This window comes from Cyprinodon tularosa, unplaced genomic scaffold, assembly GCF_016077235.1.
Source record: "Cyprinodon tularosa strain WSP-4 unplaced genomic scaffold, ASM1607723v1 ctg864, whole genome shotgun sequence".
Classification (NCBI taxonomy): domain Eukaryota; kingdom Metazoa; phylum Chordata; class Actinopteri; order Cyprinodontiformes; family Cyprinodontidae; genus Cyprinodon; species Cyprinodon tularosa.
Window position 1 is genome coordinate 208896 of NW_024039634.1, and position 14389 is coordinate 223284.

Here is a 14389-nt window from a genome sequence, read left to right on the forward strand (position 1 = left end):
TTAACATTCACAAATAGTCAGCAGCTTTATGTAGGAAAAAGTCTAATAACAAGTTTGAGAAAACCATCACCACCATCTTCAGACTGCCTCAGGGTACACGCTCTTATCTTCGGTCTCCTTTTATAAATGTCATTGTAACTTTTGTAACTTTTTAATAAGTATCAGCCGAAGAGCTGGGTATCTTAAAAGATTACAAAAATCTACCAGAGGGTTTAGCTTTGCTTTTGATTTGGAAAATATTCCTGGGGGATTCTGTCTTTTAGTACAGATAATGCTAAAATGTGGAAACAAAACAAATCAGTTTCTATACAAGAGGTTGTCTTTAAAGTGTCCGCTTTAATGATTTATTTTGTCATCTATTTATGTGTGCTCAGGGAAAGGTTTTTAATAAAAAGCAAATAGATTGGAGTAAACCTAAATGTATTTTTTGCTTTCGTTCACCAGCTGCTCATGGCAAACAACAGGTGGCAGTAAAATCAGAAAGATCCTCAATATTACATGTGTATAACTAGTGAGAAATCCACCAGTTTTAAAGGACTCCTAAATTAGGTGGATAAAGTTTATATTAGACATCTAATTCCCTTTAAATGTCCTAGAAAAATCCACTAAACCTCGCCTGAAATTGGGCAGTTAACAATGATTCTGAGTCCATTACAGCCTTTGTGCCTGAACATCAAACTGATGCAGGACAAACGCAACTTATTTGAGCTCTTCTTTTTTGTACCTTACAAAAAAATGAAAATGCAACCATATATCAGTCAACATTTTGTTAAGGAATTTAAAAACAGGAAAAGATTGTTGTCTTTCGCTTATCTGGCACCGTGCCGCAAGGGCAGAAGTCCTAAGTGAGAACCCAAGGACTTCCTCTCTCCAAACACCTCCCCCAGCTGTACTGGGGAAGCCAAAAGAGTTCCCAGGCCAGACATAGTCCCCACAGCATGTTTTGGGTCACTGCAGGACACACCTGAAACAACTCAGCTGGCTCCTTTTGATGTGGAGGAAGAGATGCAGCTCTACTCTAAGCCTATTCAGATGACTTATCTCCTCACTTTACTGTATCTTTTTACTGTATCTTTACAGTGCCAAGCCACCCTGCGGAAAACGGTAATTTCTGCGGCTTGTATCAGGAATCACTTCCTTTCGGTCTTGATCCAAATTTCCTGACTGCAGGGGACGGTATAGGTATACGAACATAAACTGACCGGTAAATGGAGAGCTTTGCCTTCTGGCTCGGCTCTCTCTTTACCACAGTTGAGCAGTGTTGGCATTATAGTGGCAGGCGCACTGATCTGTCTATTGATCTGCTCCATTATCCCTTTTCTTACGTATGAACAGGACCTAAAGAAAACGTGGACTTCCCCCTACTTAAGGCAGGAACTCTCTTCCAGCCTGAAGGCAAGCCACCTTTTCCTAAAAAGTTGTCGTGCATGCTATAGATTTTGGCAGGGGTGCAGCAAGCAGAGGCATATCATCTGCAAAAAAGTAGAGATGAAATCTTTGGCTGCACCTCGAAATAATTTCCATAAAGTTTATGAACTGGGGCCCTGCCAGAGTCCAACATGCACTAGGAAATGGTCTGACGAAAATGCTGACAATGCCAACAAATGAACAAGATCCTGGTTCACTTTTGCAGAGCCCATAAAAAAAGGGACCATGACTCTGTAGTCCTGAAGTGGCCTGCCAAACAGTGGGACCTGGAGAAGTTCAATATCCTCTCCAGGTCCAAATAACACATGTGGACCGGTAGGGAAAGCACCAATGAACCCCTCAAGTACCCTGCAGAGGGTGTAGAGATGTTAAAGAATTCCACGGTTGGGACAAAATCACAGTGCTCATTCTGTAGGTTTTTTGGAATTTGGGGTGAAAATACTGGTTAGCTGATTGGCCTATGTTGGTGATAGACGGGTCAAATAAACCAATCAGATCAACGAAGCATATGACGTACTAACAGAGTGGCGACGAAAACACAACCACAAGCCAGGCTACTCTTGCCAAAACCAGTCGGGAGAAGAGCAAAAACATCTTTTCCTCTGAGAAAAGCCTCCAGAGCAGTGTTTTGCTCTTCTTTCAGTGAAGAAATACTCTTTCATTCTGATAAAACTTGCTCGATAGCCACGCTAACGCTAGTTTCATCGGCTGAAGCCGCCATGTTCTTTAGACTGAACTGCCGCGCGTCACAACTCAACCCGTCTCAAAGCCAACGCTGATTGTACGTTCGTTTGGTGAACGGCTCCAAATTTTCTTTAACGGAGAGTCTCCAGACTGATTTGCGAGTGAAACCTTGAAAGCTCGCGAGATCAGGATGGTCTCACGAGGCTATGGGTAAATACCCATTAATTCAATTCAGATCTAAGTTAATGAAAAGGCATTTATATATATTCTTGAGAGATGCCCTAATTATTAAACTTCCTCTTAGGTGTTACTTTTGTAAAACCATTCAATAGAATTTATTTTCAGATAAACTTCATGGATTCTTATAGATCTACCAAAAGAAAAGTACATTTTTGTCTGATTTATTCATTTTGTTTGTAAATCTTTTCGAGTGCATAGTCTCAGAACTGCTCCTGGTTGAACAAAAAACTCTAATCCTTCCAACACTTACTGAGAAAGTTGAAAGTCATTACTTTCAATTACATCTCTGAGCTCCAGTATCGAACAGTTTAATATGTAGAGTGTCGGTTTCCCCCCCATGGAGACAAGCATGTAAAAAACAGACACCAAGGTATTCAGATGGACGCAAAATCCCCCTGCTGAGAAACATAAACATTGTTAGAGTTAATGGGAGGTAGAAAATGGAGCTGATTAGATTGGTGGTGCCCTTTGAGAGCTGAGTAGTGACAACTCAAGCTGCTATGCTGTCAGCAGCAGAATAATCCCACACTTTACACTGGTTCTGATGGAAATGTTCACCCTTGTATGTCTTTACAACCTACCAGTTACTAAGGTGACTTCTATTCAGTAGATTTAAAGAGAAGTGGGTAAAGAGCCCCTTAGACATCAGAAGCAATCGATACCTGTTAGTTAAAATTTTAGGCTCTAATTTTCTAATAATGCAGCAATGCAAAAACTATCTTTTTTAAGAAGATTTGGATTCTTTTGGGGATGAAAAAATATTTCTTTTATAGTTTAAGGAGAGAGTATGAGGGTCTCTCAGACCTGAACAAGCTCAGAATCTACTTTAAAATGAGTTTAATTAAGAAATTAAAAAAAAGTTTTCTGATGCCACTGTACACCTCTGAAGTATCTTCGGCATAAACTCATCTTAATGCAAAACCTTACCATACGTGAAGTGGCCTCTGATAGTTTGACAAGATAATCTATTATCAGTTTCATGAAAATGATCAAATAAGGATCTGATTCTGCAACAAAAATGCAGCCATTAAGGCAGGTAAACCACTGCTACTGTTGGGATCAGATCCACTTGGTTGGTTATAAAAGATGAAACACGAGGATCTTGCAAGACTGACAAGGAGGATTAAAGTGTTGCTAAGTTACCATTTTTATTTATAGCAGAAGTTATAAATTAATAAGGAAACTGGTCTCAAGTGTTTCATTATTCTTTTGTTTAGTTTTATCCAAACAGGACTTTTTTTTACATATGACCGGGGATATAGGTGAGAATTCCTGTATAAATAAATAAGTGCTAAATAAGCAGCAGAAGCATAATGGTCAGATTTATAAAGCTTAAGGCAGGCTTGCAGCTCAAACTTGTGATGGCGGCGTCTGGACAACCAGTTGATCATTCTAGTAAAGATACCTTACGATAATCAACAGAATAATTTTTTAAGATTCTGCTTACAAGAAAAGCACTTTTAACTCCACCAAGCAGCATATATTGCCCTAAACTGTTACTTACACCTATAGCTAAAACACACACGATCATTATATAATCAAATTTAAATGAATTGTTCCTTAGCATGAGGCACACCTCTTGTTAAAAACAAATATATCCATAAATTTTGTTTAAAGTTTTCAACTGATCCTGCAAAAGTATTATCAATGTTTCCTTTTCCTTTGTTTTTCTCTTTAGTAAAATACCTCCGGATTTAGAGTCCGATGCTGAAGCTGTTAATAGTCACTGCTGCCACCCTCTGGTTAAGTGGGGAACTGCTTGTTCCATCAAATTTCCCTAACTCCCAATGTTAGAGAATCTTTAAAAAAAACCTGCAGAGTAGGTCTGCAACTAACGATTATTTTGCTTATCAATTAAAGCTACAGTGTGTAATAATTACAGGGATATACAGTCAGAAATGTAATATATTATACATAACTATGTTATTTATCATCATCTACGAGCTCAGCCTCTTAACCTTAATATTTGTGTTGCCTTAGAATTCGTTATTTATAATTACATAGGAGCGGGTCTCGCAGCCATGGAGGCAGACATCTTTGCGCTACGGCAGCGCAGAGCCAACAAACTAGCGATTGCAAGATCGCCCATTGCGCTCGAAAGTAACTACGGCAAGTTGAGAGAGATTAACTGAGACGGTACTGAACAATAGATGGCAGTATTAAAATTATCTATGTAAACAAACCTCATCACTTGAGAAGGTAGGTGATGCGGCCGTCGTGGAAGACATTTTGTCCCGTAACGCTCGCCGTACTGTTGAGGGGGAGAAGCGGTGGGGGGGAGATGTTCATGTTGCTGCGGTCTGCAGTCTGGACGTTAGATGTCGCTGAAAATTACACACTGTAGCTTTAATCCATCAATTATTCTTTGATTGATTAACAATCGGTTAGCAATATGGCTCATTAGAGAAGATTTTTTTTACTGAATTAAACCAGTGAAACTAAAATGTTTCCATGTGGAGTTCTGGAAAAAGCATAATTAAAGAGGTAAACTTTTTTTTTTTTTTTTTTTTTATCTTAAATGCGAAATATTAATATATCTTTTTAGAATTTTGTTACACCTACTGCTCTAAGTGGATTTCTCTGTCAGATAAAGGCATGTTTTAGAGTTTACACTCCAGTTAAAGATTAATGGACTATTAATCGTGTAAATTGTGATTAATTAATTAATCACGATTTATCCGATTAATTGTTTCAGACTTAATCCAGATTAATAACTGCATCATCACCAAAATCTAATTAACTGTTCATTGGCATGATATGCACCTCTGATAAAAATCAGCCCATTACTTTTGTAGTTATTAACAGACAAACCAACGTTTATGAAATAACCTCCTTGCTGGAGGTAAAAAAGGGAAAACTAACTGCATCAAGTTACAGTAGCCAGTAATGTGTGTTTCACGTTATCACTATTTAGTTCAAATCTCGGCTGCTTGGGTGTCGCTGTTCCTCGTAAAACACTAAACCTTGCAAAATGTACCTGGCGAAACTTGTATTTAATACTTTAGAGCTGTTGTGTAGAGAATATTCTTGACCTCATCTTTTTGAATGATAAATGTTATTTGTTTTTCAAAGAGCTAAAAAAGATAAATGCTCTTTTTTTCAGAGAGCTGAAACTAAACTAAATTAGGACTTAGACTGATTTTATCCCAGTAAAGCTTATTGATGCCCATGGTCACTTGGGAACACTCTACCAATTATTCAAATGTTGCTGAGTTATGTCTAATTCACTAATGGATTTAAAATCCATAAATAAATGTGGTGTGCTAAATTTATCTGTCTGTTTAATTTTGAACCATTATAGAATTTTGCTTCTTTCAGATCAGGTCATAATAAAAATTAGGCTGTATTCGTTTAACCACTTATGGGTATACTATGGACTACATTTATTCCAGACTGTATTTATACGAAACCCAAAATGAACAAATAAGCTGAAAAAGATCAGAAATTACAATAGTCTTATAGAATTAAAATGCTTACATAAGCAAAGTGTTTGATTTTAATTGGATGCAGAGACCTGTGTGTTCCTGCTGATTATTTTCTTGAAGAGCTGATTGTGTAAACTGAGAAGACTCTTCTGCTTTTAGATAACAGGGGAGGGTGGCTGGTGATGTGCGGATTAAACCACAGTTTGGGAACTCAGATGCCCTTAATGGTTTTCTTGCAGATTTTTAAACTTTGAAGGCTGATATCAATTTTTCTGGATCTTACTTTGTTTCACTTATATTTGAAGCATGACATGAATGACAAAGAGATCAAGAGAATTTGTTATATGGAACGTCTGACAAGCATTGGGTGTAGGTTTCTAAAAGATTTGTGAAATGGAGATGTCAGTCAGCATGGGATCAATTTGATGAGCAGATCAGAAATGCAGTTTTGTTTAAAAAAAAACAAAAAAAACTCTTGCACTTATTGTTATTTACCCTAGCCATGAATACGGCTTAGAAATGTCCTGAGAATAAGCTGAATGATGGACAGAAGATGGAATTAGAGGGGCTCAAACCTGAGGGGGAAATTTCCTTTTAATCTTTGCTTTCCACTAAATAACTTATGCTTCCTCCACCTGTCTACCCACTTTTTACACCCCCTCGATTTTTACCTTTCACTCCATGTTGTTTAAAATCTAACTTAATCTATCCCACTGTCATCTGAACAACTTTCCTCTGCTCTCGCTCCAGGTTCCCTCCATTACCCGATCCGTGGGCCGTGACAGGATCCTGGCTCTCCGCCAACAGACCCAGTTCCTTTGGGACGCCTACTTCTCCTCTGTAGCCAAAATAGTCTTAACCACTCTGGAGGTAAGCTTGCAGAAAATTGTCTTAGATGAGAGTTTGTGGGTTTAGTTTGTCAGAAGGACTTTGTCTAATCAGCTAAACTGAAACATCTTGTTCTGTAGCGTACATTGCCCCTGGCTGTGCATCACCTTGGAAAGTTAAGACCTCATAGTTTCTGTCTCCTGATGACAGCTGTGTTTTTATCCATTGCTGTTTTCCTATTTGTATATTTGCTAACAGTCTTTTTATAAGGTCTGTTGGGTTTGAAGCTTGAATGTCATCAGAGAAATTGAAAATAAATGAATTCAGTAGATTCACGCTCAAAGTTTTATATTGTATTTGTGAGGTCCATACTACAGTTTAGTACTTTCCTTTCCATATTCAAATTGGTAAATGTAATGGTAAATGTCGTTACCCAGTCTGGACCTGAGAGATACCCAGTATTGTGGCTTCAGCTGCTAAAACAGATACGTTATCTAAATGCATGGGAATGTTTCCATTGGGTTGTTTCATTACCAGAACCTTACTTCTACATAAAGCTAAATGTCAAACCTTGAGGTTTGAAATTGCACATTTAATCTCCACAATCACATTTAAAATTTCTGTTGGTCTAAACCAGCATTTATACTCTGAGCAGAGCTTTTCCTATCCATCTACCTTGCTGATCATATCCTGTTAAGATTTTTAAATTGTCTATTGCATTTGCAAAAAAGATAGGGGGATAAAGGGATAATTTTGTAAAACTTTATAATGAAACAAAACTGAAAAGATCAACTTTTCAGTTTTTCATTCGACTGTTACATTTTAAAACAAAAATCGAAAATAACCAAAGCTCAAGTTCTGTTGAAAATCTTGGAGTGCTCTAAAATTCCCCAGATTAGGATTATCTGATTGGACTAAATAAATGAGGCCACTGAGAGGATTTAAACTAAATATTGTCAATCCAAATCAACTTAAACATGTTAAAAGAAGAGTGCTATTTAATTACAAAACTACGGTGGCCGACAACTGCAAACACTCAGCCAACCACAAAACAAGCTGCAAAAACAAGTGTGATGCAAACTTCAAAACATGCAAGGACAAAAAACAAATGCAAAAGAAAAAAAATGCAAACAAAAAAGAAACAAGCTACAAACAAGTGCAATGCCGAAATGAGCTGCGAGCATGCATAATGCAAACTGCAAAAAAAGCAAACACAAAAAACAAAAAAAACAAAACAAAAGAAAAACGTTGCAAATAAAAGAAAATCCTGAAATCTTGGAACACAGCTAGCCCAACACTCACCCTTTTTAACTACTTTCTTAAATTTGCATAATTCCTTGTGAAAACTTATCACATTTGTTTTTAAATTCAATTTTGGTTATATTAGGTTCACCAAAGTCCTTGCTTAGCTCTTTACTGTGCAGTTATTTTTATATCTAAAGGAAACATATTCCAGGACATTACAACTTTTTTTCATGCTTTCTTGTACTATATACACTCTTCTTTTATTGTCTGTTGGATTTTTATCTTAATGGCATCTTGCTTTAACTCGGTCCTTTGTACTCTATATAAGCTACTGGAACCAGAAATTCCCTGAAGGGGCAATCTCAAGTGATAAATAAAGTTGAGTCTAAGTCTTAGTTTAAGTGTTTCTAATGTCCTCATTAAACTAGTTCTGCTAATTGGCTATGCTAACTTTTTTCACCATCATGTTTATGATATACCTGCTCCTAACACAATTTTTATAGCATTTTTCCCACTCTAAGCTATACAGTACAGGGGCTCAACCTCCCCTGTGCCTTACAAATAGCAAGGAGTGTGTCTGTTTTTTCCAAATCCTAGCATCAATACAAGATTTATTGTTTCCCTGTGGTTTAAAATAAAACAAAATACTATTAATTCAGAAAATGTATGGTTTTACATCATGATTAAGAATTATTTTCAAGCATCAATTGATAAAAATATTTATCTCAGGACATTAGAAAATAATTATTTTCAGTGATTTTAAAAGTGAGGTGCAAGAAATGACTAATCTTTCTCAATTTTCTAAACTTCTGATTTGACCAATTTTTCTAATACATTGAAATTCTGGTACCAAAGAATTTTTCTATTGAACTTAATTAGAAACATTTGTTATCGGTATAAGGCTTGGTATCAACACATTAAAGAACAACTTTCACCAAATTTTACTTTCTCTCATTGGTGATATTTGCATAACCTCAAACCTTTTACAAAAAGTATAACAGAAAATATAAAACATTTCTAAAGTCAGTGTTGTACTATACCAAAGTGTTTAAATTATGGAGTGAAAAGTCATTGTATCTGCTGCTAAGTCCCTTTTGAAATGTAATTTGTTAGAGTCTGTAACTGCATAAAGAACAGTCTGATAAAAAAAAAAAAAACAGATGGAGCTATTAAGTAGTTTTGTGAGGAAATTGTGATATTTTAGCTAATCCCACATTAAATGCTCAGATTAATAAAGGGATATGAGACGGCAGCTTTTCTGTTGCACAAACAAAAACCTTGGTGGCTTCACCAAATGCCCGGCTCTAGCAGAGTATGAAATTAGACAGATGTCCAGTGACAGTCATGTACTGCTGGCCAGATGTGCAAAGAACCCCGGAGCCAGCATGTCACCGGGCTAAATGGGTGTAATGGAGCGTTGTTGATAACTTTAGTTTCCCACATGCAGCTAGCCTGGCACTTAGTTTCAAACAGTGGGTGTGTTAATATGTTTCTGTGTGAAACAAAGCTCAATGCAAGAGAATGGTGTGCAGTTAGACTTGAAATATAAAGAAAAACAAAATAAAAATGTGTATTTTAGTTTCTCTTGTGGTATAAATATTGATACATATGAACAGTGTTTAAGTCCTGTATGACAGGTTGAGGTAGGTCAATAATCAAATAATAAAGCTAATATCATCAAGTTTAAGTCGCACTGTTGTCTGGGTGCTCACATAACCTGCTTGTGGTGGGTTTCATAGAAACTATTCCCATTTATATATTCATCCTTTGTCAACCCCAAACTGGCATCAGTACTTCAAGTGTATCAATTAGGATGTTTGATCATAGCAGTCAGTATGGCAGTTGATAAATAACACTAAGCATGGTAATTCACTGAGGCCGAATTAATGCTTGAATTTGGTGACGTATCAGTGATAATTCTGGTACTTTACCTAGAATAACAATGTAAGAAAGAAGAGACACAAATCTGTACTGGGGAACACATTATTATTATCACTAAATCCATTAAACTAAGTCCATGAGATGTGAGTATGGCTGAAGAATGAGTAATAACATTTCTCTGTAGAAAGACCAAATTCCTTCTAAATAATATGGTAAAGAGTTTGGATAACTGAGAAGTGTTTAAAACTCAACGCTTTCTTCTGCATCTAAAAGGAGCTATGTAATTAAGGTCAGAGTTCCATCTGGGTATATTCCTGCGGTTTTGCTTTACACCATTGTCGCCATTCGCTCATCCACAACAGCCATTTCTTGTAAAGTCAAAGACTCAAAGCTGTCATGATCTTTGGAGTTTGTAAAGGACCCAAATGCAGAGCTTGTAGATTTAATTAAGAGGTATATTGTACAGAATAATCCAGAAAGGAACTCAGGAATAAAAATAAAGTAGGAGACACTCAGGAGACAAAAAACATAAGGAATAAAAAGAATCCAGTAAACAGTAACTGCTGAGGAGGAGTATATATGCCAAACAGAACAATGAATGGAGTGATCAACTGATTGGGAGCAGGTGTGGACAGAAGGATCTAGAAGGGAGGTAGGGGGAAAGGAGGTTGGCACAAGGGGGCAACAGAGAGTAAACAAGAAACACAACAGACACTAAATGGGTGTCTGTTGTGCCCATGCGTTTATTTTTAGTCGAATTGATTACTGCAACGGTGTTTTCACAGGTCTGCCTAAAAAGTGGATCAGACAGCTGCAGCTGATCCAGAACGCTGCTGCCCGTGTCCTCACTAAGACTAAGAAAGTAGAGCACATCACCCCGGTTCTAAAGTCCTTACACTGGCTCCCTGTATCTCAGAGAATAGAATTTAAAATACTTCTGTTAGTCTATAAATCTCTGAATGGCTTAGCACCTAAATACATCACAGACTTGCTATCAGTGTATCAACCCTCCAGACCACTCAGGTCTTCTGGCTCCAGCCTGCTCTGCATACCTAGAACCAGAACTAAACATGGAGAAGAAGCATTTAGTTCCTATGCTCCAATTATCTGGAACAAACTTCCAGAAAACTGTAAAAGTGTGGAAAGCCTGAGTTCCTTTAAATCAAGACTAAAAACACATTTGTTTAGGATTGCCTTCGACTGTTCTAGTTAAACAGTTCAACTGCAACATATTTTCTTTAATCCAACTGTTTTTAATATTCTTTTTTTGTTTCTGCATTTTTTATTTTATTTTATTTATTTTTATTTTTATTTTTTTTATTTTTCCTACTTGCTTTGATTCTGTTTTATCTTCCTGTATTTTAATCATGTAAAGCACTTTGCATTGTCTTTGTACTGAATTGTGCTATACAAATAAATTTGCCTTGCCTTGCCTTGCCTAAAGTGAAAACTTAAAGGTCTATAAAGTCCAGAAAGGGCAGAATAATAACAAATGCAATAGTCAAAGCTCAAGTTCAGTTGAAAATCTTGGAACGCACCAAAGAAAGATTAAAACAAATTAAAATAGCTTAAACTAACTACTTTAACAAGTGCAAACCTGTTATACGAATGGCAACATTTTAGGAGAGGAGGACACTGATTGGACTAAAAGAGAAATCATTTTTCTTGACCAAATCAGTGAGGTCAGTGAGAGAACCTAAACCTAAACATTGTAATGAAGTCAACAAATTTATTTAAACATCTTAAAAGAAGAGTGTTGTTTAACTACAAAACTACAACCACGGACAGCTGCAAACGCATAGCAAACCACAAAACGAGCTGCAAAAATATGTTATACAAACTCCAGAACACACACACAAAAAAAAGAAATTCAATGCAAATAAGAAAGAAGCACGCTGCAAACAGGTGCAATCACGCAGAAAATGGGGAAATAAGCTACAAACACGTATAATTCAAACCCCAAAAAACACAAACACAAAAAAATGCAAAAGAAAAACGCTGCAAACAAAATGCTGCAATCACAAAAACTAGAACAAAAAACCTACAATCAACAAAAACAGTTGCAAACTGAATATACCTCAGCCGCCAACAAAATGCTGCAAATGAGCACAAACAAAAAGCTGCAGTCACAGAAAGGAAATGATGCAAATATTAAAAACAGCTGGAAAAATGTCACTATTGAATCATGTGGAAAAAGTCGTTTGCATCTCACAATCTATTTTGTCAAAAATAAGCTTTTTTCTGATGCCAGGTGTAAATTGTGATTGAATCAATTAAGTGGGACTTCCAAATTCCACCTTTACACCATTAGCAAAAAGACCTTGGTGGCTTCACCAAATGGCCAGCTCTAGCAGAGTATGAAATTGAAGGTGTCCACGGACAGTCATGCACTGCCAGGTTTTTGCCAATCAGCCAGGTTTCCTTAGATAGAAGCTTTCAAACAATCTGACTATGATCTAATTAAACAGTTACTGTAAATGCCTTGAGATTCCATGTCCTGTGAATTGGCACTAGCTTGGTACTAACTGCCCCAGTTTTTATTTTAAATTCAGCTTCTTCTCAACTTGCAGCAGGTTTCTACTGCAAGCCACCGCCATGCTTTACTTTAGGTACAGTCAGAGTATATTTCATTGTTTTCTCACAAGACAAAAGAGGCATCTGTTCTTTTTATAATTTCCAAGGCTATCAACATTTCATGTATTTAAGGTTTCCATTTAAAAAAAAATCCTGAAATTATTTTAAGATGGAAATCTTAAAATAATTTACGATAATTTAATAAGTAGTGGAAGAATTTCGCAAATTTTTTAAATTGTCAAAAAAAAAAAAAAGCACAAAAAATGCGAATACACAACCCTATACCCACTCCGGAGGGATAGGCTATTAAACGTATGCGACAAGCCCATTTCTCCTCATGCTCGCTCTTTTGAAAAGTTGCTGTTTGCATCGCTCATACAAGTTTACTTTCCAGAAGAAGATTTGCAATTTTTCCAGTATGTCAGACTCACTAAGTTAAAACAGAGAAGAGCATGTAAGACGGCCTTATGTAAAAACATAACCAGAATGATTGACAGTTAGGAGGACCACTTATTTTGATGATCCACCCAGAAAAAGAACATAAACCACTATACCTTTAAGCCCTTCTGACCACAAAAGTCACTCAAATTTTAAAAGGTACTACAATAAAGACTATTATTCAGGGGTTTTAATATCTTTTAGACAGCATGAGTTATTTAAAAATAGAATTAAGAGCTTAACATGGATCAAATTTCTAGATTATTAGTTTTATTTAACTATTTAAACTCTTAATGTGTAATTTGTTTATTCAAAACATCTGGACAATTTTCAGTTTTACCATTAAACCGAATTGGTTCATGAATTTTTTTTGCAACTGCATATTTACAGGAAGAAAAAGACCTTTATATGATATTTGTACATGCATTGCTTGGAGTAAGATGTGTCATTTATCTTACGCTGAAGCCACAGCAGAGGAAATGTTCTGACCTATGGTAACAACCCAGATGGATATTATTAGCTGTATAACAAATGATCAGCTCATGTTGGGGTTAAATTGACTCCAATGTAAGAGAAGAAATTCAAAACAAGCAACAACCCTTGGAGAGACTTCCCCAGCACACCAGATGCTACCAAGCAGCTGCTTCCTTTTCATTTCATCAGAACTTTAAGCTATTATCTACAATCTGTTGGACAAGTTATGTTTCTTTATAGAGATAGATGTTAAATGTTCTGCTCATACAAGCATGTTAAGAACGGGATGTGAGTGTTTTTGGAAAAAATTTTTTTTTTTAACATTTTCTGAACTATAGCTTTCTTTTTCTCTACCTCCCACAGATCATACAGGACCGAGTGGAGGCTCATGTGTCCCGAAATCACCTGCTGTGGAATTTCCTACCTGGTGGTCTCTTTGCGCTCCCACAGTACTCAACTGATCCTGCTCAGTTCCCTTTTTACTATGCCATCCTGGGTAAGTACATAGATCTTCTAGCTACTTAAATTACACCAAAAGCATTTATGTAAAACAGATATTTTTCTTTCTCTTACCACTTAGAAACAGCCTTAAATTCTATTCTTGATTTAACAGGAAGCCAATGAAGAGAAGCGAGAATAGGAGAGATATGATCTCTCTTTTTAATTTTCATCAGAACTCTGGCTGCAGCATTTTGGACTTCAGTTTATGGACTTCCTGATAGTAAAGAATTAAAATAATCCAGCATTAAAGTAATAAATGCATGGACTAGTTTCTCAGCATCCTCCCTGGACAGGATATTGCTATTTTTTGCAATAATCAGCAGATGAATGAAGAAAATTCTAGAAACCTCTGGGATTTAAATGACAGGTCCTGATAAAAAAAAATAACACCAAGATTATTTGCTTTATGGTCTGAAATCAGTTTAATCCCATCCAAATGAATTGACTGACTAATCAGTTTGTTTTTCAATGACTCTGGTCCAAAGACTATAACTACTGTTTTGTCTGTGTTCAGGAGTAGAAAGTTATGAGTCATCCAGTTTTTTATGTCTTCAAGACGTGCCTCTGACTAAAAAGACATGCCTCTATGTAATGGGTTAGCTTCATCTGGATTTATAGACATATATAGCTGAGTATCATCAGCATAACAGTGGAAATTAATCCCATGCTGT

General features: G+C 36.5%; 1 protein-coding gene across 1 annotated transcript in view; it reads left to right on the forward strand.

The window, feature by feature from the left end:
• The window catches only part of LOC119775297 (exostosin-1-like), a 70855-nt gene that overhangs the window by 10701 nt on the left and 45765 nt on the right, over positions 1–14389 (forward strand). Inside the window, exons 4-5 of the mRNA XM_038273232.1 lie at positions 6528–6647; positions 13581–13713. Of these exons, the coding sequence (XP_038129160.1) occupies positions 6528–6647; positions 13581–13713 (253 nt within the window). The remainder of the gene's footprint in view (positions 1–6527; positions 6648–13580; positions 13714–14389) is intronic.